General features: G+C 45.7%; 2 protein-coding genes across 7 annotated transcripts in view; both read right to left on the reverse strand.

The window, feature by feature from the left end:
- LOC134563430 (transmembrane protein 131-like) overlaps positions 1 to 26,305 on the reverse strand; it is a 131,680-nt gene that overhangs the window by 76,171 nt on the left and 29,204 nt on the right. The window lies entirely within an intron of this gene.
- LOC134563431 (RNA-binding protein 33-like) lies at positions 10,164 to 21,918 on the reverse strand. The gene is made up of 2 exons (XM_063421352.1): positions 21,040 to 21,918; positions 10,164 to 20,317 (listed from the first exon to the last, which is right to left on the reverse strand). The coding sequence occupies exons 1-2, from the start codon at positions 21,409 to 21,411 to the stop codon at positions 18,119 to 18,121; spliced, it is 2,571 nt and encodes an 856-aa protein (XP_063277422.1). The 5' UTR covers positions 21,412 to 21,918; the 3' UTR covers positions 10,164 to 18,118.

The following is a 26,305-nucleotide window of genomic DNA, read 5'->3' on the forward strand; positions in this document are numbered from 1 at the left end:
AGGGAGCTGAAGTTTGGGCTCAGACAAAACTTACGGGTCTGATAGAACGACCCCGCCCTCCTCCAGCCCCCCGTCCAGCTTCGAAACGGGGGAGCGGCCTGCGAGCCCTGAGAGCTGGAAGGGGCCAAACTCAGCACAGCCCCCTCAAACAATTTCCGCTGCACCAACAAGCGTGCAACGTCCACATCATACTCTGTTTCAAGTGCCTCCATGAGACACTCCCCCAGGAGGGACCATGCCTCCCGATGGAGCGCGTCATCTGGCATAGGAAAGAATCCACATTCTCTGGCCCGTGTGAACAGCTGCTGGAGCCCCTCCCGGGAAACCCGCGCATGTTTCCGCTGCAGCAGGTCCCCCCAAAGCTCCAACACCAGAGCATCCTGCATATCAAGCACAGGAGTAGACACTGTCACCGGCGCAATGGCAAAGCAAAATGCTCCAGACACCGCACAACAGGGAGGGGGGGAAAGAAGACCTCACCAGACTGTCCTCTTGTTATGAACAAATTCTCAGGGAGTGTGTGAAACCAGGGTCCCTATATGGAAGCTGGAACAGTGTTGGAGTCTAGAACATCCCTCTGGCCACCCTGGAGGGTTTGGAGACCGGACAGGGGGGTCTGGGATCTGTACAAGGGCATCAACCAGCCTCACACAGAGCCCAGGAGGACATTGCCTCTGATCCCTGGCCATGGGAGTGAATGCCCACATTGTATGAAGAATCACAAGCTGGGAGAATTCAAAATAAGTAGTATTTCGTTTATCTTAGAATGTAAATGTAGAATCTAGGATTTTTAGTATATAGGGTTGAAGAGACAAGATGGAGGAATTGAGGAGTGGCCCCTGTGCTCCTTGTTCTTGTTCTCATCCCCCATCTTTTGCTGAGTTGGATTTTAGAGATTGGTTTAGAGTAGAAATGACATGTTAGCATAGGTAGTAGGTATTGGTACAATTTTGTAAATAAAAAGTACATTGTGGATGGTGGTTGGGTCAGGGGTACTGTACATAAGGTGGGGGGCTCTCTGATCCGCCCCAGTCTGCCGCGTGTCCTGCTCTGCTGGGGATGCCTCGCAGAGCTGAGAAAGAACTAAGATAAGGTACCCTGCCAGGGAGGCCTGGCAGAGCTGAAAAAGAACTGAGATAATGAAGAATAAACAACCTTGGAAATGTGCACTGGCGGACTCAGCTTGTCGTCTCTACCTCTGGTGTGAAACACATAGGGCAAAGAGAAGACGGAAAACCTTATTACCTCGGGGAACAGCAACCCAGAGGAAACTCCCAGGGAACAGCAACCCTGGGGGAAAACCTTATTACCTTGGGGAACAGCAACCCCAAGGAGAATCTCAGGGAAAGTTAACCTTGAGAGAACAGAGCAACGCACGATACTACCAATATGGTTACAACATACGTTCTTCTCTTTATTCTTGAAATGTCTGGTTTTATAGTGTCAGATAGTTTACAGTTGCAGGTGCATTTCTATTGGCATTCAGCATGAGAAAGAATGCAAACAATCTTAGCTTAAGGCAGCTACTGTGTTTCTACTCTAACTGTCCTAGCTAAAGCATGCACACACCTTAACTTAAATTCTAACTGCGCCACAGGTCTATCCACCTCCACATGGGCCCAAATCTGAGGCCCAGCAGGCCCAAATCTGAGGCCCGTTTGGGATAGCTCAAACTTCATTCCATAACACATCATGCTCCTGCTACAAGTGTGAGTGCTCCAAAGGCTGCCCCTGTGTGGCTGCCGTGGCCTGAGATGTGGTGGGGTTGTCTCCAGAACTCCTGGGACTGCTGCCGCCGCCCCAGCCCTGACGGATCCGCTGCCAGACCCCTGCTGCCATAGGCGGGGCCCCTCCCCTGGGGAGGATGTCTTGGCAGCCACCGGAGCTGGTGTGGCAGCCCCCACCGCCGGTGTGGCAGCCCCCGCTGCCCGGCCCTGTCGCTGTTGCCGGGAGCCATGGCTGGGCAGGGGGGGAGTGCCGAGCGTGGTTCCACGGGGCTCTAGAGGGAGCAATGGGAGGCGCCGGTGCCCCAGCGTCTCAGGGACAGGTGACCCCCGTCCGTGGTGGGACGTGGCGGGGCTGTCCCGCCGTCCTCACGGAGGCTGTAGCTGTGCTGGGCAGCAGCTATCCTGCCGGTCCTGCATTTCTGAATTAGCATGTTAAAAGCTAGTGATTGTCCTGATTGTATCTACTGTAATCGGAGCTCACCCAATCCCCCCCCCACCCCCCCACTCGAGGAAGGCATATGCAAATAAGACGAACACAGCACGCTGGGAGAGAGTTCTTTGGAGATGAAGGGCACCCCAAGATGGAAGACTGGACATGGTGAAAGAGCCAGGCGATGCTCTCGCCGAGGAGGAGGTGGACGCACCCCCGACCTAGTTTAAGAACTCGCAATGATCTGTTAAGAGTCTGACGGGCGTGGGAACTGGGCCAGCTCGAGTGACAGATTCGGAGAGAAACTCTCGAGGTTTTTCCATGAGGGTAAAGACCTGACGTCTGCTGCTTTGCACTTCAGCAACCAGACCTGCACCACTCTGCTTCCTCAGAGTTGACCAGAGAGAGCTTCTAGCTGTTCCCATGGGAACAAGGACTCGGCACCTACTGCTTGCAGCTGAGTGATGAACTGGGACATTTCCTGCTCCTCCAGACTGCTACAGCAGCGTGAAAAACTCCGTCGGGCTCTATCACCCAGCTGATCACTTTAATAAAGATCTGATCACTTTAATAAAAGAGCTGAATATTAATAAAGGCATTAGCCCTGTTCATTTCACTCTCACACAGACAGGGTCACCAGATGTGTCAACCGACACGCGAAACGACAACACGGAGGCAAGAGGTCTGCAGTGCAAGAGCTGCTCCCCCAAAATAGAGTGAGCCTGTTTATTTCTTTAATTTTTATACATTTGTGGGTCTGGTTGTGGATTGGCTGCTGGGGTTACTACCCCTTCACCCCACTGGCCAGACCAGCTGTCAATCAACATTATTTTCAGGCTAGAAAATATGTAAACAAAGGACAGTGAACAGAAACAAGGTTTGTTTATGTTCCAAGGTGTGAGAAACTGAAAAACTGACTCCTAATATTGTGCAGAAACTAAAAACTGACTCCATCTTATGAACAGTGCAGAAGGCTTTAGAAAAACTCAGAAAAACCAGGGTGACAACCTTTAGCTTGCCTTTCTCTTTTTTAAGCTTCTTTACAAATTATCTTTTTCAAAGAAATCAGCAATCTTCCATTAAAATTAAAATCACAGAAACAATACAATTTATTCTTTCCTTAAGTTCTTCCCAAGACAAATTAAAAGAGCTACTTACCCAATACAAACACACAATTTTGGCTCCATCAGGAGCCTTGGTATTCTTGACATTTTGTCTTTACCAGGTCCTGAACTTGTGGGGTTCTAAGAAAATACTGCATTTCATGTCTCTTTCAAGACTGCTTCTAGCCCATGAGTTTGCAAAATAAAACCAAAAATCACAAAGGCAGCTAATGCTATTTTTTTCCTTTTTAAACCTCAAAACTTTTTAGCCAAATTCACTTTTTTGCAAATTCACTTAATTTGCTTACCCTCTAGTTGCCAAAGCCTCAAAAAACCGCCTAAGAACATTTAAACTGCCTACATAACACAGATTTGTTCTTCAAAAACTGCCACTAAGGTCACAAAGAATTGCTGAGATGTTAATTTTTGCCTATCTTACTCGATTAGCTAGAATGAATAAAGGCAGTCAAACCTGAAGCACCCTGGCCTATTTAATACATTTACAGAAATGGCTGCTTTTTGAAGAACACTGCCCAACTCTCACAACTCAAAATCCCTACAAGAGAAGCTATGAGTCTCCAAACCTCTGAAAGATCGGGTCCTCCAGCCACACTCCTGCTCAGCATCTCTGAATTGAAAATAAAACATTTTCAAGTGAGATGTGCTACTCAGAGCTTTTTTCAGACACTTTGAAAACACGAACCCTAGAGAAAGGATACACGGAGAAATACCTAGAGGAAAGGATTTCCATGGTGTCACCATGATGCCTTCTCTGGCTAAAAACAAAGTACTAATGCAAGCCTTGAGCTGAAATACCATGAAATTCAAATGACTGCTCCCTACCCAGTTTTCAAAGCCTTTTATTGAAAGCAGTCAAAATTCACAGCACAGCCCCATGAAAGAGGCAAGATAAAAGAACCTTTAAAAAGTCAGAAAATAGGCCACAAATCCGTCTTTTACCTAAGAAGAACACAATTATTTTTATTTACTATGTAGCAAAGCCTTTATTTCTGTCATTGCAATGGCAAAATGACAGCAGAAAATTTTAGTGGGAAGGGCAGTTTTTAAGCACAGTCCTGTACTAACATAATTACAATCTGAACAAAACAAGAAGCAGGTATTTCAGAAGAAACAAATTCTATCACACCTGACTCAACTAAATTAATTCCCACAAAAGTAACAATGAACATATTTGCTTTTCCTGCAGTGTCTACAGAACAATTACCAGTAAAGAAGAGATCCAAGTGACCTTTTTCCAAGACCTCACCTTTTTAAATGCACCAACTGCATTTAACAAAAAAATAAAAATTCATTTAATAATAAAAATAGAAAATAAAAATTCATTTCATCCAGCACACCAAATTTTACTCAAAAACTCTCCCCAAGCTGAAGTACAAAGGGCCACGTTCTGTCAAGTAGCAACCCTTCTTCCTTCAAGTGTTTCACATGCCAGGGAAACTAGTTTTCCTCCAGCTCTGAGAATCTGGCTCCTGCCTTGAGAAGAGCAGGACACATTGACAGGAAGCACTGTGGGGCTGCAAAGCTCACAGCAATAGGAAGTTACATCCTTGTCAAATTTCATTGCACCCAAGCATTTCCTTTTTCTACATCAGGCACAGGCAAAAATTTCTACCTTGACAGAAATCATTTTAAGTTACAGCAGTTCAGCAAAATGCATGAGAGAGCTCTGTGGTCATTGATAAACTTGACCTGCTTGATAATTAAGAGTGATAATCTTCCTAGAGTAATTAAGAGTGATAATCTTCCTACGGGAGCTGCCTTTTGCTGTTTCTACATTAATCCAAGCCTTTTAGTTTCTTTTTATAATGAAAGAGTACAGGCCAGTAGGACAATATGTATTTGCCTGCTGCAGCTCAACAGCCCATAGGATACCATTACACTGAACCCATTAAGTGCCAAAAACCCCACTATCCTTCCCCGTGCTTTGCCCCTCGTTGGGAAAAGAAAAAAAAAGAATGCTAACTAAAAAGGAAACTAAGCAAATACAAGAAAACTCAGATCTAGGACTTTAAAAGTAGTAACTTGTGCTTTTAATTTATTCCCCCTGATCTGGATGGTGCACCTGATACCAGTTTCCCTGAAAAGAAGTTACAGAAAAGTCACTAAGACTATCTCTCAAGGCTACAAAAAATGCCCAGTAGTGAAAAACATCAATCTGGGCTTTGCATGTTTTCCTCTTTCATGAATTTCAGCCCAAATTTTTAAAAACAAAGTATATCTTTGAGCATCAACCTTTAAGAATAGTAAATTACCCATGAGCATTCAATACCATGCCTTGTTTAGGCCAGTGTATGAAGACAGAAAACCAAAATTAGCTCAGTATGGAAAACTGTACAAGCTATCTCCACATCACTTTAATAGGCAGCCTCAAATGCTACAAATGCAAAAAAAAAAAAAAAAAAAAAAAAGCAAACACTCCAATATACAGTTTCACTGCATTGGCAGTTATTTATTTTACAAACTGATAAGATGCTGGGGAAGTCCCTCAAAAACTTAAAACCATGCACCACTTGCAAAATCCTTTAACCAAACATTTGCTTAAATAATAGACCAAGACCAGCCTTCTCGGGACTATGTTTCAGTTTTATAAGAACAAAAGTTATTGCCACTACTGAGTGACAAATTTATTAAAAATTTAATTATCTCATCTAGCAGATGTAACTTCATACAAGACTTTCTGAAGCATCCCCAAATGCTTCAAATTTGTTACCACAAATTTCACAAGCTGTACTATATGAATGTGAAAGTATGATGCAAATAAAAATTGTCTTGGGTTATGTAACCAAAAAAAAAAGTGTATTCTATTTCATATGTAGAAAGCAGTTGGGGAGATGGTTTCTTTTTTTTTTATCTCTTGTAACTCCAGGGGGGAGGAGGGTGGATACCTTCTGATAATAGACCATCTGTTAAAACCAGGTGGGGCAGTGTTTCTTATCTCTTTCATCAACTTTGTCCACCCTCCGGGGGATATCCTCTGTTAATGGGCCATTAAGGCTCACCAATGACATGACACATTACATCATCCCATTGTGAGATGCACCACCCAGTGGGGAGGAGCCAACCATTCCCTACCCAGACAAAAATGGGGACACAGAGACCTCCAGGCATTCTGTTTTCCACTGGATTCTCAGAAGACCGGACTCATCTCACCACCACTGAACCCATCTACAATATCATCTCTACTTCAACAGAACCACATCTGTCACTCCAGGAGGACTTATTTGGACTGCTTCCAACACCCTGGCCGACAGGGTGTCAGGTCGTATTTCTGACTCCGTCAGGGTTTTCTAGGACTTTTGTTTGTTTGCTTGCTTGGTTTTTTTTTTTTTTTTATTACTGCATTTGTATTTTTTAAAATTCCTAGTAAAGAACTGTTATACCTATTCCCATATTTTTGCCCGAAAGGTCCTAATCGCAAAATTGTAATAATTTGGAGGGAGGGGTTTTTACATTCTCCATTCCAAGAGAAACTCCAGTTTTCCCTGACAGATACCTGTCTTTCCAAACCAAGACAAAATTTAAGAAGCAAGGCTACGCTTTTCTTAAAGGTACAGTAAGCATGGTGCTGCAGGGGGAAGCTGCAGTCACACAGTCATCCTACGCACAGCAGCGAAACTAAGCTGCTCCCCCAAACCCCAGGGGCCACTACCAATCTTCAGGATGAAAAGTTAAAGTCACTAGCCAAATACCAACAGTGAAAAGTAGCTTCAACCCTAAACTACCCCCACTATCTCACAAGAGCATCACTCTCTTGTTCTTGTTTTCCACCTCTCCCAGCTGGGATGTATTACATCCTCTTTAGGCCCTCTCTGAATGTTTCAGCATCACTTGACAAAGCTTTCTGCTCTGGGGCACCAATTCATTGACTCTATGCCATATGTGATGTGTGGGGTTTTTTTGACAGGACACAAAACACAAAACGTTATAAAGAATCTCTTAAAAATAGCAATAAAAAAATTTGCAAACTATTTTTGTTGTTCATTGGCATTTTATTAACTGACAGCACTGTGCATTTTCATCATCATCTCTATGCTTCAATAGCACAGTCATAAACCTACTCTCAAACACAGAGCTTTTCTCTCCTAGCTTCCCATACAAAACTCTGGTTATACTTCAAAGTACATCCCCTCTTGCAGTCAAAAAAAGAAAGGGGAATCCTTCACAGCATCAGATCATTTCCACTTTTTCACCTAAAGCCAGTAAACCCCCAAGGTGACAAGACATCACCGCAGACAGCCTGCAAAATTTCCCTGGCTGCCCCTTTTGAAAAGTGCAGCTTGCTGAGCTCTCCTGTCTTGTGCCACTCGTCACTCTGGGTTGTGGTGTGCAAAATAGAACAACAGCTCCATGACTTAGGGCTATTAATAAAAAACAACCATGCTCACGGTGTGTTTGTGACCTACTCCTAAGTACTACTGCGTGTTTATAGTTCACCACATTACGTTGTTAAAGGAAACATGCAGATATGAGAAAAATTTATACCAGAAAATTCAAACTGGAAAAAAAAAAAAAAATTTGCATTACCAGGATTAGTAGCTGCAACACTTATTGCAGAAATCACCAGGCCCTTACAAAACATCTGGGATCTGTTGAAGCCAATGCACAGCATATGCTCTCAGCCAATTTCTTCTAATGTACAAAATGCTGCAGTGTTCTGCTATTATACAATGCAGAACCATATGAAACACACCCTGTTTCACAGGTTTATTAACAAAATGTCTACCACCAAACAAGGGGCACCTAAAGTCCACAAGTTAACATTTGCTTCCTTCAGCAGGGTAGCTGTAAGGAAAGGAAAAGGAGGAAAATTAGCTGAAAAATCAGCAGGAAGTCAGATTTTGATTATTTTTTATCTGCTAAAAAAGTACTTGCAATCAAGTAAAATATTAAAACTCCACCTCCCCTCCCTAGATTTTTCCATTTCCTCCTTTATTTCAAAGCTAGGAAGCTAATCAGAGCTCACCAACTGGAAATGTTCACCTGTGAAACCAAAGGCAAAGCATCACAAATGCTGTTTTTAGTTTCTTGACAAGCCTCTAACCAGATATCTGCTTCCACTGCAACAAAGGATGCACTTTGCTTCTGCATGGCCCACATGGGGTTTCTCAAGCTACCCATGAGAGGAAAAGCTCCTCCAGACATGGTAAAGATCCCTCTGCAGCCCAAAGGTGTATTTAACTGGTCTTGGTCATACATGTCTTGACGCTTCTTGCTCTTCAAGATAAGCAAATTAATGCCATGGTCCTGCATGGGAACCCACACAAAGGTCCCACTGAAGGCAGAGGGACAGCTGAGGTGGACTGAGGAGCAGGACCGACAAACATCACTTTGCCCCTTCTAACGGGAGCATTTGGATACATGGATGGACATGCATCTGAACTAAGAGCCAGACATAAAGCTTGGGAAAGTGCATTCAGCCTCTGAAGAGGCTTCTTCTGTCACTCCATGGCAGTAATTTACAATGAAAAATGAGCAACATGGCTTTGTAAGGCAGATCTTCAATCACGTCAAAATGGAAGATGTGGCTTTTGGCCGGAATATGGCAAAAGCACAGAGGGAATAAAGAAACTTAAGGTGCTGCCCCAAACCATGGCCAGCAGCAGGTAATGAGGATTTGCAGTTACCACCAAGTCACATTTTTGACACCTGATCTTACCTTTCCACAACTTGCAAGCTTTCAGTGGGTAAAAGGAAAATAAAGATCTGGGTGTTCAAACCAAGTGTCATTGCCCCCAATCCAGTACGCGCACTCAGAATGATTTAACTTCCAAGTCAGGCAGCATGGGAAAGTCACAGATGACATGGGACAACCTGAAGCTTTCCAAGTCCCAAACAAGCTTCCTCAGCTTGGGAACAAAGGCAAACAATCTTAAAATTTGGAAGCGTACACTCTATATGGCTGGGCACTGCCCTGCCCTCCCTGCACAACAAACGTAATTCGGTAATTGTTTCAGGAACAACAAAACACAGCCCATTGCTTCAGTGACCAGAAAGCATGAATAATTGTTTTTATTTACAAGGACAGAAAAAAATAAAAGCAAGACTGAAAACATGGGGACCAGGACAGGGGGGTGTGTTTGTTTTAAAGCAACTACCCGCATCTGCGGGATCAGCCACATTATCCCAGCAACACTGAGAATGCTCATAAAGGCCAGAAATGTCCCCTTTTCAAAAGGGCAGTTTAAACACTGCAGAAACTGGGCCAGCAACAGGCCACAGAAATACCTAAGCAGGCAGCAGGCACCTCATAAGCTGCAGGCAGCAGGCTTGCAGCAAAGGCCTGGAATAAAAGACAGAACACAAGAAGACAGAAATCAGACAATAGCTATTGAAGAAAGGCAGTTAATAGCAACAAAGCACGTAAAGCACGGATCAAGGAGTCATTCAAATACAGGCCCTTCAGCTCTCTACCCTTCTTCAGTTGCCAGGAATCAAGATTTAGATACAAACCAGAGATGTACATGGCCCACAGCACCAGCAGGCAGGTACAAAAACTGAGCAGGCATGTTAAATCCACAACGCAGTAAGGAACTGCAAAACTTATTCTACAATATTGCAGGGCTGCTCACTTGCCAAGGGCAGCACAATGCTTCTTGTTCTTCCAGTTTCATTAAAACAAAACAACACAAGAATTACACAGTTTTTGCTTACATATGTATTTATCATCTCTGTGTTCAGGTCTTTACTGTTGTATATTTATTGATGTGCAGACACCTTAATTTTAAAATGCTAACCCACAACTGCAATCCATAGGACAATGTAATTCAGCACAAAATAAAGCTATATATATATTTATTTATATTTTGTTTTATTATTTATATAATATTTATACAGTTTATTAATATTTCTATTTTTAGTAGACAAAATCTAAGAGGTGACCTACAATGTCATTAGTGAGGTCTGACTTGCTGACTACATAATAGCTGACACCAAATGCGTGTGCAGCAGGACTGTTGCACATATCTGCCAGCCACAGTCAAGAGACTTGATTCTGTTTTGCACAGACTCTTAAAATCATTTGACGTGAACAGAGGCGGTGGTTACCCAAGGTAGAAGCAGTTACAAATCAGTCACTCCCTCCTTTCTCTCATTTCACTTCCCTTTTCTTATTGTTTATCTTTCCCTTCATTGTTAAGATTGAAATCTGCTGTTGTCCCTTATCAGTTTTGCCAATTACTTGAAATGAGCAAGCTCTCATTTGTTCCCTACCAACCAGTATTTTCATTCACTTGGTGGTTTTATCAGGGCATGACTTTTTGCTTTTCTTTGTTCTGTTCACAATCTTGAGTGTTGTCCTGGTTTGAGGGGAAGTGAGTTTTATCAAGAGGCTGTGGTCAAACCAATCAGTGGTCAGGTTTGAATGTTGGCACTTTTAGTGGCCACTGAGGGGTTGGACACGCCTCTGAGGACACAAGGGGTTAAAAGTGAGGCCTCCCAGAGGGAGTTTTTTTTCTGGCTCCGCTTTCAGGAGAGGAGCACCTTTTCCCTCCTCCCCTACCCAGGCTGGGTGGGGGAGGGGGGCCACGTGGCCGGGCTGAGGTAGGCCCGGGGCCCCGGGGCGGGGAAAGAGAGAGAACGGGACTGGAGCTGGGCCAGCCCCATCCAGGATGGAGGGGTGGAGAACTTTGGAGGTGCCTTCCGTCCGCCCGTGTCCCCCCCCCAAGGAGAGAGACTGCTGCTTCAGCCTTTCGAACACTGGCAGCAGGCAGCAGCAAAGAAAGAGCGGGGGGAGGGGAGAGGAGAAGTTTCCGGCTGTGTAAAGAGGTGCGGAGTCCGGGACCCTGCCGGGAGCCAGGAACTGTTAACCCTTTCTTGGCAGAAGGAAACTTTTTTCCCAGACATTGATTCTCATGGCTAGTGGCTTCAGAAGAGAAACAGCCTGAGACCGAGATGATAAAGTATGATTGAAAAGAACCCTGGATGGGCAAAGATTGAAGAGGAGTGGCTTCTGAGCTGGACTTTTTCTTGCATAATGTTAGCCATAGACTGAACTCAAGTCTCTTCTGAACATAAACTGCATTTGGGTGGATGCAGCTGCCTCTGCTTTTGCTACAGTGACTGGCACTTTAAGAGTCGAGTGAACAGAGAAGAGAGGGGAGGGTGTGGTGGCACCCTCTGCCCTCAGGGAAGACCTGCTCTTGGAACCCTCAGCCCCAGAGGAAAAATAGGGAGAGCTCGGCATGCAAGCATCCTTAAAAGAGCCCTATATGCAGCTTTGGCCCATAGACAGTGGTGAGAGCACTGGACATGGAAAGGAGGGTGTCACCATGGCAGACTTCTCCAGGCAGTGCCACGGGTGACATGGAAACACATAAAGGGTGTACCTGTGTTTTCTGAGGAGCAGTCTGTGGTGCGAGAGAGACTCCTCTCTCCCTTGCTGAATTGAAGATCAGTTTTTTGAGTGGTGATTGTTTGATTTAAAACCCAAGGTTTTGGTCTATGGAAGGTAACATGTAGGGGGTGGAAATTGGGGGAGGAGAAGAAATGTTCTGGGAAGGTTTCATTTCTGTTTTTGTGTGTGTTTAGAGTTTTCCTTTCTATTTCTGTTCTTATGTAATGTAATAAAGTTTTGTTCTCTGTTTTCAAGTTTTAGGCCTGCTCTGCTCTGTTCTTGACCACATCTCACAGTAGCTCATTAAGAAAAACATACACTCATGGGTGCATTAACATCTGGCCAGTGCTAACCCATGACAAGTGTTTTTTCACTTGTTACCATACTTTGCCCCTGCCTTTGCCTTTCCGGCAATTACACCCTCTCCTTCCCCTGCTGCCAAATTCTAGCCCAGACATGTTCAACATCACATCCAAGCAGTTTCCAGTGCCAGGTGGAACTTGCTGGCTGCCCAGCCTCTCTCCCCACTGCCAGGCAACCATGCACGGATGGTAGCATCTTGTTTCAGCTGAGTTTTGCCTTCCCCCACACAGTGCTCTGAGCTTTGGTAAGAGGCAACAGTCTAAAGGGGAGAGCCCTATGCACCAAAGCAGATGTGACCTGTAAGCAGCATTCCCAGAGAAAGGTCTGGTGGGTGCAGAGTGCCTTTTGTTTCTGCAGCAGAAAGTCCAGTGGGACCCAGGGTGCAGCCACAGCCTCTGCCCCTGAAGAACACAAACTGATGAGCCCAGAGGGGATGAAAAGGGGAACAAACTGCACTCAGTGCAATCTCACAGTGTAGTCTGCTGCAAGACAAACACTGACAGGCACCTAGCCAGACAGCAGGAACTTAATGAGGGGAAACAAAACCATTCTTCTCCTCCTGCCACATCCCACAGCAAAACCCCACTGCCCCTCCACCCAGAGATTTAATATCAAGACACCAGCATAACCATTGCACTGGGCAGCACTCATGCACTGCCTGCTCCAAAATGCTCAGGATTTGTGGCTATTTTGTGGTGCAGGAGCTGACCTGCAACGGCATTACTTCAGCCAGGATCTGGTGCTCGATGCCCAGACTGCACCAAAACTGTGAGTGTCCAGCTCTGTGCATGATGACAGTCACTTGTCAGTAACTTTGGTAGAGTTCTAAGGTAAACCTTTTATATTTCAATTTTGAACCCCTCTAATAATCCTTGTTAGACTGTCCCTACTTTACAAGTAGAGAGCAAACAACTTCACACAATTTCTGCATTAACTACTGCAAAGGCAACCAAATCTTTCAGGATGACACCTAGTACCTGCAACTGTGACATCTCATGCAATGTACATCTTCATACTCTAAGCAGTAGTCAAGTAATTACTTTAAAGTTTAAAATTATAGTTATTTTCTACAAAATGTAACCAACTGTTTTATTAATGAATCAGTGAGCTTTATCCTCCAAGAAAATTAAACAACTGTATTGTCAGATAATTCAGTAGAATTCAACTACTTTAGCTTTTTATACAATTCTCTCAGGATTCAGCTCTGTTGTGCAATGACAAGTTAACACTAAAGTGTAAGTGAAGATGATGAGTCTTAAATGAGGGAAATGTCCCCATAGACCACACCTGTTTATAAAACAGCTGGCCTAGAACAGAGGAGAAATTGACAGCTTTTACATATTCCCACCCAGAAAAGCCTTGAGTACACCGTACACTTTGGCGCGCTGACACAAGCAGCAAGGAAGTCCGAGAGCCTAAAGAATCCGGTGCATGTGCAATTTCAATTGCTTGTGTAAACTGCAACTCTCGTCCAAGTGTGCTACAGCCATGGAGTTAAAAGGCAGCACAACATGCAGGAACCTCGAGACCTTGGAAGCCATTCAAAGGATCCTCCTCACAAACAAAAAAAAAAAAACAAGCATGCATCTGTTTTTTCTCTCTCCAGTGCTAAACACATTGTACTGAGACTGCTGGCTCAGAGTGAAAGAAGTCTCCAAAGTCCCACTTTGTTCCAAGTGTATTCCCAATGGCAGCACAACACACTGCTCCAACAAATGCCAGGAGATGACATTAAAGTCCATGCACATGTATGAGCCTGTCTTGGTTTAGCAAGACAGGCATCTGTCAGGGAAAATTGGAGCTCTCCTTGGAATGGAGAGTGTAAAACCCCCTCCCTCCAAATTATTATAATTTTGAAATTAGGGGCTTTCAAGCTAAAATGTGGGAATAGGTATAACAGTTCTTTACTAGGAATTTTAAAAATACAAATGCAGTAATAAAAAAAAAAACAAACAAGCAAATAAACAAAAGGCCTAGAAAACCCTGACGGAGTCAGGAATAGGACGTGACACCCTGTCGGCCAGGGTGCTGGAAGCAGTCCAAATAAATCTTCCTGGAGTAACATGTTGTTCTGTGGAGTACAGATGATCCTGTAGAAAAAGGGTCCAGTGCTGGTGAGATGGGTCCAGGTCTTCCTCCGGGAATCCAGTAGGAAACAGGCTCCTTGGTGTTCCTACATCTCAGTTTTTATCAGGGTAGGGAATGGTTGGCTCCCTCCTCAATGGGTGGAGCATCTCACAATGGGAGGATGTAATGTGTCATGTCATTGGTGAGCCTTAATGGCCCATTAACAGAGGATATACCCACAGCGGGTGGACAGTGGTGAAAGAGATAAGAAACATGGCCCCACCTGATTTTAACAGATGGTTTATTATCAGAAGGCATCTGCCCTCCTCCCCCCTGGAGTTACAAGAGATAAAGAAAAAAAACCCCATCTCCCCAACTGCTTTCTACATATGAAACAGAACACGAACACACTTTTTTTTTTTTTTTTTGTTACATAACCCAATACAGAGCCCAATTTTGGTCTTACACATGGCCGCTGAACCTGTTTCTGTCCTCTCTGATAAGAAAGAAATACCTGCAGCTGAAGGACTGCAAGGAGTTGCCTCATGTCACCAACCCCATGTGCTGCCCACAGAGGAACTCTCTGGAAATGCTCACAAGAAAAAGAATACCAGCAGCAGGATACCAGATGATCTTTTCTTTTCAATTTGATTTTGATAATAACCAGAAATCACTGAAATAATTGAAGCAACTTCACAAGAAAGGTCAGATCTCAGTGCACCAACAAACTTTAAAAAGTGTTAAGTATTAACATTTGGCTTGCTTGACAGCCACTGTCAGCTCTGAAAGAAGTGCGCAGGAGTAAACAGCAGCCCTCACAGTGACTCAAAGCCAGTCCCCAGAGCTCCTAGAAATCTGAGTCTCTATAACAATTCTTTTTTGGATCCTCTCCTGGGACCCTGTCTTGGTTTGAAAGACAGGTATCTGCTAGGAAGGGGGTAGGACCTCCCTAGAGATGGAGAATTCGAATCCCCTCCCTCCAAATTATTCTAATTTTAAAAATTAAAGGAGCTTTCAGACAGAGGTATGGGGATAGGAATAACAGTTCTTTACTAGTATATATGACAAAACAACAAACAAACAACAACTACAGCATTAATAATAAACAGAACCAAGAACCTTGAGGGCTTTTTTACACAAAAAAAAAGCCCAGGGCAGTTTGATCTCGGTGCCCCTGCAGGACTCCGAGAGGCTGAGCTGGAAGGGAGGAAAGTCCCGGGCTGGTGGATGAGATGAGGAGCTCTGTGCTGGCGGCTGTAGCGGCAGGGGTGTCCCGGCAGGGCTGGGCAGTGCAGGGCTACAGAGTAGCAGGGGAACCTCAAAGATCCGAATAAGCAGCAGCAGTGGGGGGGGAAGGCTGGAGAAAACGAGCTCAGGATTCCCGGGTACACGAGCAGATGACGGTAGATTTCCCAGGATGAGACGGAGGCAGAGTGATGGCTGTGAACTCTTCCTGCAGCGAGGGGCAGCTTGACGGTCCTCCTCGGTGCTGAGAGCAAGAGTGAGTTCCCCTCCCCCAGCTCTCTTTTTACCTTTCCCAAAGCTCATTATCTCTCCCCTCTGAGGGACACTCCCAGAGACTTAAAAACAATAGGTGTAGCCTTGTGTTGCCATGTCCTTCAAGTACTCCCTTTTGTTCTGATTAAGTAGTCATTAAGGCTTCTTGGAAACTTATGGGAAAAAATTCTGTAAGTGAAAAAAAAAAAAAAAAGGCCAATCTAACCCCCAACAGACCCGCAAAAGCTTTTCAATCAAGCCCTCCTCTAATTCAGGAGGGAAAATAGGCTATAAGAACACGGCAGAATTCAGGGGTCTCAGAGAACAACTAAGAACAGTAAAAAAAGAGAGATTATTAACTTTCTAGTAGACCAGATACCAGCATTCTCTTGATTTAAAAAAGCTGAGAAATTCTCCTCAGGAGATAAATGTCAATTTCTACCAACAAGGCAGATAGCCATCATTTATCTCTACCTACTTTGTAAAGCTGAGACTGGCTATTTAATTCAAAGTTAACTTTTTGTTTTGAGAGGTGCATATGCATGTAACAATAGAACTATGCTTCACTATCTCAAAGAAAATAAACAGGATCCAGAGAGAAACATTAAAATAATGAATAGCAATTTAAAAAAACTGGAAAGCAATATAAAATGTTTTATATATGCAAAAGAGTTAGCGAAAATCTATGCCAGAACAATTTGGGCTTAAGGTCACTGTTTTTTCATATACACATACACTCATCTATCTGTCTATATGTATGTATATTTAAAATTCAGGCTTCTCAAAGTCTTCCCAAGCATTCTGATATGTGTCAAGTTTTCATGCTCTTGATATACAAGTGTCTCCAAAGGCCAGACCAATTTCAAATCTTAGTACTGCAAAGGAAGCAAGTTCTTTCGTAACGCAAGTGCAGCCATATTACTGCTTATGGAACCATAACATTGGCCAAAAAAACAGTTTTAGGCTTAATGAATATTGAGTTGTTTTCTGCATTTCTCATATTTCCTAACAGAACATGCTGTTGCAAATATTTTAAACAGAACTTTTTCTTTCTCATAAAATCCAACTCCGAAACACAACAAAACCATGAACCAGAGTCAACACAGCCCATACTTTGGACAGCACTGAAAAGGATACACCATCTTAACTTTCTCTTTTTTATTTCCAAGTCTTTATAGCTTCTTCGTGTGTCTTCACAGAGTTTTAAAGCTGAAGTTGGCTTTTATCAGGCAGTAACTAGAAGAGTTATTTTGCACTCCAAATTTCTTGATTTTGCCATATGCAGAGTTCTGGTATGCAGGTGGGTCAGATGGTAAACAACTAGCTAGAGCTCTGCAACAGCATCTTGAAGCAGACATGGGAAGATGAGAACTTCAGTAAGAGACCTAGTTCTCACCTTCCTCTCAGAAAATATTTTTCCTTCTTCTTTTCCTCATAATTCTGAGCAAAAAATCTACTTCACTGTCTGTGAGAAATTCCCATGTTTATATAAAGTCCAATTGTTCTACAGAAAGTAAGGTTTATTTTGTACACACACACAAAATACCCTGAGTTATCCTTGTCTAATTATATTTCGATTACTATTTCTAAAAGTTACTAAGACAAACACACATACACAAAAAAAACCCCACCCAACCAACCAAAGAAACTCCCTCAATTTTATTTTTACACCACTTTGGGGCTAGGAGGTGGAGAAGATAAGGTGACAACATCACCAGCTTTGCTCTCTATCTTCTTTATCTCAGTTGGCATCCTGGACATAACATAGAATGGTAGACCCCTGAGACAACAAGCAGACACCTAAATTATTCATACTAATCACATGTTTCTCCCAGGTGATTAGCTTATTTGATGAAAGCAAACTCTTCTACAAATACAAAGCAAATATTTGCAGTGAGTACTCAGAACACTGCAAAAGAGTTAATACACACCGTTGTCACATGCAAGAATAATATTTGATATATGAAGGAGTATCTCCGTCAGGGTAGAATCGGCGACAAAGTATCTCTATAAGCAATGAGCAGGGGTAACACGTGGTTTATTGGGAAGGCCTTGCTTGTAGCTGCTAGGCACAGCTAAAGCAGGCCAGGAGAGCAGGAACAGCGAACCGAGCCGAGAGAGGGCAGAGCCCCGAATCCCGTACATTAAATATCTTTCTAAGTTGAAGAGTATGAGTTGGACCAACCAATCTAATACAAGATGACAACATATACAGCCAATAGAAATGTCCCACCACCCAAGGCAAGCAGAAGGGGATTGTTTAATCAAACGATCTGGCCCTTAGCTTAGCAGGTCGTTGTTCACAAGCTGATGGCCCTGCACCCCACACCCTAAATCTCAAAGCATGCTTTCATTTCTATCTCGCTTGTTGAACTCAGACTCCCAGAATCTAAACCACTATATTTGCAAGGTCTTTCTACTTCATCCTTCCCAACATCTCCCCCGTTCTGATGAACAATTAAAATACTAGAAACTGCTTTACTCATAATTTTCTGTACACACTGAAGTATGCAGGGAACTGCTACTAAAACTACAACTATTACTATTAAAATGAACAGGCCTATTTTACAAAGTTCTTTTAGCCAAGGTGCAAAGCAGCTAGAATTTCAGTCAGTTTTTGGTCTCGTGCTTCTGCTTGTGTTGCCTGAGCCGTAACAGCTCGTTCAATTTTTTCTCCTAAAGTCTTTCCAAGTTCATTTGCTTGGATAGCTGCCACTTGCTGTGGACTTCCAATTTTGTTGCAAGCTTCAATCATTTCAGGTACTGTGGGTCTTTGTTTTCCTAGGGCTTTGATTACTCTTTTACATTCAGCATTGGCATTATTTTCAATAATGTCTCTTATCATAATTGGGCGAGCTATATCATCGCCACATTGCCTTTCTGCTGCTTGTATCACTCGGTCTGCAAATGCAGTAAATGGTTCAGACAGCTCTTGACTAATCAGATTGTAGGCTTTTTCAAAACTTCCTGCAGGCTGAATCTGCAAAAAGGCTCTACGAGCCATTTTTTTAATGTCATCAAATACTATTCTGGGTAGGTTCACTTGATCTTCATTCCGGTCATCAGGATGCTCACCAGTCAACTTAGATATGGTAAGGGTGCGAAGGGTTGCATCAGTGCTTTGCCTGTAAGTGGTCAAAACTCCTGTAAGCATTCTTCTCCATATGTGTTCCCACAGCATATATTGTGAATCTGTGAGAATTACACTGGCGAGATTTTTACAGTCATTTGGTGTCAGCGTGTGTTCTTCTATCATACTTTTAAGCAGTTGTTTAAAATAGGGTGAGCAAATGCCACTGTCTTTCACTGCTTTTCGTAGTTCTTTTATTTCATGAGGTGGGATAGCTGTCCATGTTCTTGGACCTTCGGCTTGCTGGCTGAATAGCACAGGCATAGCTAGAAGATTTAGACTTTCCTCTTTGCAAATCAGACGTCTGACTTCATGCCAGTCTGTGAACTGGGAATTGTCGAAGCACTTCTGGGGGTTTTGTACTTTTGGGATTGATGTTAGTGAATAATCAGGGTTTAATGTCTCATTTTGGGTTGAGAAGTCTGTCCCAAACACAGGGACAGAGGGGCCTGTAAAGCTGTTTGGGAACAGACTTATTTGTTTTTTAGGGTTCTCTTGTATTTGAATCAAAGGGTTGTCATTTGCAGGGACAAAATAGTTCTCTGTCTGTCCTGTATTCATTGAAGCAGCTGTTGTATTCCACTCTCCCCCTTTTCGTTGCACAGTTTGTGTGCATGGCTGGGACTGTATGGACGAGTTGTGATACAATGAAGTCTCATTTGGTGGTAGGGGTGCGGAGGGCGGGAACGCAGCTGGGTGACCAAGGAGCTTCGGTGGCTGGGGTAGGGCAGCAGGCATCGGAGGCAGAGGAGCTGACAGTGAAGGCACATCAGCTGTTAGCTGGGCAGGGTCGTGCGGTGGTGAGGGGTCTCTCAAAGATGTGGCTGTGCCTGGGACGGCGGCGTATGGCAGAGGGGGTGGTGCAGAAGGATGCATCCAAGGTGGTGCAGGAATCGGCTGTAGTGGTGTTGTCTGTGGACTCGGCGGTGGCGGCGGAGGGATGTTTGGGGGCTGGAGATGCGTGGGTGCTGTGTGCTGGTGCCTTGGTGGTGGTGTGGCGGGCCGAGCTGCGGGAGGGATTATTTGCGGAGAGGCTGCAGCTGGGGCTGTCGGAGCAGGAACTGGCTGGGCTGGCGGCGCGGATGGATACAGTTCTGGAATTGCGAATATCGGCTCTGGCGGCGGCGGCGGCCGTGCAGCCTGGCATGGGGGCGGCGGGCACAGGGATGCCGGGTGGGGCTGCACTGTGGCAGGCGGCGGGTCGGGACCGGGAGGCTGTGTCAGAGCCGCGGCAAAGGCTGCGGGGGGCGGAGGCGGGGCGTGCTGGTTCCGGGGAAGCGGCAACTGCGCATGCGCGGGCCACTCCAGCGGTTCCGCGTGATGCGGGACAATGGCGCACGTGCTAGGCAGGGCTTGCCTGTCTGTGTCCATCAGCGCCGCAGCCGGGACTGGGGGCGCGGGAGGCAGCGCAGCCGCGGGCGGGAACGGGGCATCCGCGGTGGCAAGAAGCGGCGGGGCGACTCCCCGCAGCAGCTCGGACGCAGGGGGCTGCGGCGGAGCCGGCACGGCCCGGGACGGAACGGCGAGCAGCGGCGGCGCGGCGAACAACGGAGGCGCTCTGGGGGGACTGGGGCCAGGAGGCTGGGCTGCCGCTGCGGGCGCGGAGGGAGGCACGGCTCTGGGCGCGGCGGCCGCAAACGTAGGGGTCTGTGCGGGCATGAGCGGAGCCACTGGGGCGGCGGGACCGGGGGGTCGGGCCGGAGCGGCGGCGGGAAGGGGGGAGGGCGCCGTTTCCAACACGGGAACAGCCGCGGCGAGCACCGGGGCCGGCGGCGGGCGGTGCGCCGGGGCACCGGCCGCAGCTGGGGCTGCGGTGTTCAGCGCAGCTTCTATGGGGTCCCGCGCAGCAGCGCCGGGACAAGGGAGCTCTGCCGGAACGCCGGGGCTCGGAAACCTCGGCGGTACACCGTGACAGGGGAACCGCACCGGAACGCCTGGACCCGGGAACCGCGTAGGAGCCCCGAGGGGGACAAAGGGAGCAGCGGGCACGTGCATAGGGGGCGCTGGGGGAGGGGAAGCGGCGTGGCGCCGTGGGGAACACGTGGTGGTTGAGGCCGCGGCCAGGGGAGCTGGGACGACAGCAGCTGGCAGAGTCATGGGTGGGCAGGGGCAAGCGGCCGGCCCGGCGGGACTTAGAGGGGCTGATAGGGGCGCAGGGACGGCGGTGGGCGGGCTCGCTGGGGCAGAAGTGAGGAGGGGGACCGCGGCAACGCCGGTGGAACCGGGGGCCGACACCGCGGGAGCCGGGGCAGCAGGGAGCAGCGGGATGGCGCGGATCGGGGTGGAGGGGGGGTAGTGGGGGCAGGTGGGGTGCCAGGGGCCGCGTAGAGGGGGGACGGGGTGGCAGGGGCTAGCGGGACCGTGGGTACCGGAGCTACGAGGTTCGGCTGGAAGGCGGTGGGCGTGTCCTGCTGCAAACTCGCGGCGGGAACGGCGCTCTTCAAAGCAGCTACCGCGGGTCGCTCCTTCGCAGCAAGGATTTCTACAAGCGCCCTGCAGGCTGGGACGAGCTCCGCGGCCGCGAAATCACGGCGGGAAATGTTATTAAAGAGCTTATTTCTGACTGTGTCCCAAAATTCTTTGGTAAATACAGCTGACCGGTCAACATTTGGGAAGCTAATCAAAGTCCATTCTAAGAGGTTTTTTAGCTCTTCTTTCGGTAACTTACTTTGACTAGAGTACAATAAATGCTTTAGTTGCTTATAAAGATATTTATCACCGGTAGAGTGTGATTGCCCCATTATTAGACTGATTTTTTCTTTCTCACCTGTGTGTCGCCAAATCAGGGTCCTTAGCTCGAACGGCGTGGAGTGTTGGCCGGGCACTCCCGTCGGCGTGGACGCTGCTTCACGTCCCTCCTCAGAGCACTGGCTTCGGCTTGCCGTGCTGGGGACGTCCTACTCAGAGCTGTAGTGCGGGCGGTGCTTTCAGCAACACTCGCGTGTGCTCTGACACGTAGCAGATTCCCTCAGCAGAGCTCCGGCACGCCACTGCCAGCAACGGCGAGACAGGGCTCGAGAGTAGCTACGCAAATCCTCAGGAGAGCTCCAAGGAGCCGCTGCTCAGCGGCGGCCCCGTGCTCGAGGACTGCCAGGTAGATTCCCCTGAGAGCTCGAGGAGGCTGCTACGGCAGTAACAGCTTCCCGTGCTCCAGGTGTACCTCAGCAGATTTTAAGAGCTCCAGCTATGGCGCTGCGCTGCAGCCGTAAGCTGTGCTCGCGACACTTTCAGGTGGCTAAAACTGGTTATTTAGTTACCGTCCATGGAGAAATCTCCTACGGGTGGAAAAGGCTGGATCCGTCGTTCATCCACGGCTGGGCGCCAATTGAAGGAGTATCTCCGTGACGGTAGAACCGGCGACAAAGTATCTCTATAAGCAATGAGCAGAGGTAACACGTGGTTTATTGGGAAGGCCTTGCTTGTAGCTGCTAGGCACAGCTAAAGCAGGCCAGGAGAGCAGGAACAGCGAACCGAGCCGAGAGAGGGCAGAGCCCCGAATCCCGTACATTAAATATCTTTCTAAGTTGAAGAGTATGAGTTGGACCAACCAATCTAATACAAGATGACAACATATACAGCCAATAGAAATGTCCCACCACCCAAGGCAAGCAGAAGGGGATTGTTTAATCAAACGATCTGGCCCTTAGCTTAGCAGGTCGTTGTTCACAAGCTGATGGCCCTGCACCCCACACCCTAAATCTCAAAGCATGCTTTCATTTCTATCTCGCTTGTTGAACTCAGACTCCCAGAATCTAAACCACTATATTTGCAAGGTCTTTCTACTTCATCCTTCCCAACAGATATATACCCTTCCTTCCCTGAAGTGGACAGTGCCCTTCTGTCCTCATGAAGAAGGGAGTTGGTCATTTTGCAATAACCATAAAAAAGAAAAAGTCTCTTCCCAAAGCAGATACTGAAGAAAATGGATAAAGAATTATGTCTAAGACAACATAACTAAGATGTTTTTTAAAACTCAGGTTTGAATTTGTAACTAATACTGAACTCCAAGTGGTGTTGATGTTGTTTTCCTGTTCATCTTTTTACTTATGTTACTATGGCAAACACCAAAACTACTGAAAAGGCTCCTTCACCTACTTGCCCACAAGTCATGCAGCCAGAGCCACTGCCAGGGCATGAGCACAGCTTTCCTAGAGAATGTTTCCTTGTCAAATAAAAATATGTGAGTCATTAAAAGCTAGGTTTGTGTCACCTTTGAATACCTACGATGATGAGAGCCAGGTAACAGCTGTGCCTATAGCTCTTTATTGCACTGCATTAGATAGATTTCAGGACCCTTTATGCTCTGCTTATAATAATCAAACCAGAGTACTGGGGTTGATCATTCAGAAGCACACTCTCCCCAAATTCCTACAAGTGAGCAAACTCTTGTTTAGGCTTTCTTCTGTTTTGTCATAATTTGCCAATCTGCAACTGTGGAAAAACTGTGAAGCTAAATTTTTACACTGTGTCAATTTTCAGACTGCTGACACTGGTCTATGATTCCAGATGTCTATTGTTTAACTGCAAAATGGTAAAATCACTGCAAATTAAGTCCTCTTATGGGCAATTAAGAAACAGCTATTATGGAGGTGAAAATAATTTATTAATTATAAATGCACAGACCAAAAGCTAAATCCTTTGTGGCCCACTGCCCAGAAATCAGGATTAGCCTGAGATTAGCAGACATCTGAAATCCATTACCAGTGTATTAAAATGTAAAAGTAGAAGCATAAGAAGAAAGTTCCTTTTCTGAACTACTTATTCAGAAGCAGTAAGTACAGGGGGGAACACAAAGTTTACAAATTAACATGGACAAACATACCATAGCAGACTTTTGCTTTTCTTTGGTTTTTTTCTCTTCTCTTAACACACAAAATGTGTCCCAACATCTCCCTTTTCAAAACAAGGCAGGTTAAGTTTAACAAGAAAAATGCTGTGTTCCCAAGCAGACTTGCACAGCCCTCACAGCATATGACTGGCCTGGCATTAAAATTAAAAGCTGACCTTCCCCATGTGTTTGCTGAATGACTACACCAACAGGCTGTGGCACAATATCTATCTCAGCTCTCACACAGCTCTGCAGCCAGTCCTGAACCAAACACAATGGGAAATAAGAAACCATATGCCCTTGTCCCACCTGCTCAGACCAGGCTTGTCCTAACTCTAAAGGGCATGCATTGCATGTGGGCTCTATCCCAAAGCACAGGCTATGGGGCGTTTACCAAGTGCCAAAAATAAAAACAAAACATGCACAACAAATGATGTACATGTGTGTGTACCAGCTTGTAACTGTCCACACAGTGCTGCCACTGTGTGACTCGCCACACCATCCACCCAAAACCCATGACCTCTCCCCCAGGCTACCCATCATCCCAGTGCACACACTTTACACCACTCCTACCCCACGGCCACTGGTGCACAGGCATTACTCCTAACACACAAGACGCTGTCTGTCTCGCCTCACACTTCTGAGGACTGACCTGCTCATCTCTCTCACCAACAGTGAGCGGAACAGCAGATCTGGCTGGGCTCCTCCCCAGCTCCTCCTGCACTGCAGATAAGGCACCAGAGTTAGCCCTGGCACATGTACCACCACACAACCACCCACTCCCACTGCAAGCCAAAAGGCAGGGGCAGGAAGAGGCAGGTCTGAAAGACTGAGGAAGAGCAAAAAGAGGCCACAATGTCCGGACCAGTGCCACACCAGCATGGGTGGGGCTCCCTGGGAGCAACGTGAGACAAGCAGAACAGAGATGACATCCTGCAGGTGACGCAGGGCACCCGTCCCACACAACAGGCTGTAGCATTGAGGGAGAACTTCTGTGCACATTTTCAGCTGATGCTGCCAGAGAGCAACAGGGAAACCAACCAGAGAATGATCATAAGTAAATGTTAACCTCACAATAAAACAAGTTCTTCTAATCCAGAGAACTTTTAGGGCTGCACAAGGCAGGAGACAGCACCGAGCAACAGAATGCAAGACATCCTCTTCCTCTGGCAGCACAGAAACTACAACCATTTCAGGCATGGCCCAGACAGAAGCTAAAAAAAATGCAGAGATGCCATAAGACAGTATGCAAGAGATCTGCAGAAGATACAGCAAACAGAAAGTGAAGAAATTATTAACAGAGGAAGACAAAGAAAGAGCTACATAGGCACCAAAATGTAAAGCATAGTTTATTTGTCCTTTTAAAACAGGGCATCACAAGTGAGAAAGTTTCCGCCAGTACCACATATCCACAAACACAATTTCTCCATACACACTAATCTGTGCAAACAATGACCTCACAGCTCCAGCCTGCTATTTTTACCAGTATAGAAACTGGTGTTTCCATAGAAGCCTGTGTGGCTTTTCAATGCACCATGTGCCACAAGAATGCAGAAGTGGCAATTTGCAAGTACCATACCAAGATTGCCTTCATTTCTCAAAGTTGTCACCCACAGATGAGAAAGTCCATTTTAGGTAGCATACAAGCTGACAAAGATCAAAGGGTCTCTGGTCCAACCATGAACATCCTCCAGCCCAAGAGGGCGCACAAAAGTGAGACAAATATACACATTCCAGCAGAGTTTGTTCAATGCAAACAGACAAGATTTTGATGATGAGTGGGACTGCAACAGCAAGTCCAAGAGTAATTAAATATGGCCACACATCACCTTTAAAGTATTTCCATCAAGGTCAAGTAGGACCTACAATGAGGACAGAAGTTTCACAGCTCTGCAAACAAGTGCAAGACTGTCATTTTCCATTATCTCATGATCATAGAAAGCCACAGGGTCATCTCCTCAGTTTGGTGTGAAACACTGTACAGCTGGCCTGGGCAACTTCTCTCATTTATGAAATGTCTGAAAACAATTTAGAAATAAAGAAACAAACAATAGCTGAAACATTTGTTAGAACACAGCACTGTCATGCGATGTCCCAGGGAAAACAGCAAAGCACATTTTTTACCCCCTGTACCATCAGGCAAGCAATGAAATTTTGTAAAAGGACTGGTATTTTGGAAGACGCAATGCTCACAGAGCTGTCCATAACAGCATCTAATACAAAGTTCAGCAAGGCAAAGTTCATCAGTGAATCAACTGCCACATAAAACAGAGATAAACAATTAACACAGCAGGAGTTCAGCCTGCCACCCTAGCTATGCCTGGCAGAAGCATAAGGAAGGAGAGGAAGAGTAACACATTATTTTGGAATGAACTATCTGTTTCTTCATCTACAAGAGAACCTCCCATTTCATTGACCTCTAGCAATTCTTTTCAGTAAGCTGCTTTTAGTCCAGTTTCACAATATCCTGTGTTCACTACAGGTGTTTCCTTAGGGATTTTCACCCAAGTGCTACAGGTGGGTGTGTCCATCTCCATTCTCCTCCTTTACTTCTAAGGATTATGTAAAGTAAATTTAATTTCTTTAGGTATCCAGTAAAACTTAAAATTACTAGTCCCTTGGTATCTAGACAAAAATGGAAGTGGGGAACAACAGCCATGACTTATCAATTAAAAAAAAAATAAAAGCAAACATTGAAAAAGGTTTTAGTGCTAACCACTAAAAACATAAATTCTGTGCATACTGCAGAAATTGCTACCTTATGCAAGTGCAGTAATGGGACTAAAAAGCTTTCTCCCAAGAAACTC

The sequence above is a fragment of the Prinia subflava genome, chromosome W, assembly GCF_021018805.1.
Source record: "Prinia subflava isolate CZ2003 ecotype Zambia chromosome W, Cam_Psub_1.2, whole genome shotgun sequence".
NCBI lineage: Eukaryota > Metazoa > Chordata > Aves > Passeriformes > Cisticolidae > Prinia > Prinia subflava.

Bases quoted from the DNA above. Each gene is read 5' to 3' on its own strand.
- LOC134563431 (XM_063421352.1), bottom strand. From the start codon at position 21,411: ATGGGGCAATCACACTCTACCGGTGATAAATATCTTTATAAGCAACTA. The intron at 20,318-21,039 runs GTACCCACGGTC...ATGCCCGCACAG, and splicing joins AGCCGAACCTCGTAGCTCCG to ACCCCTACGTTTGCGGCCGC.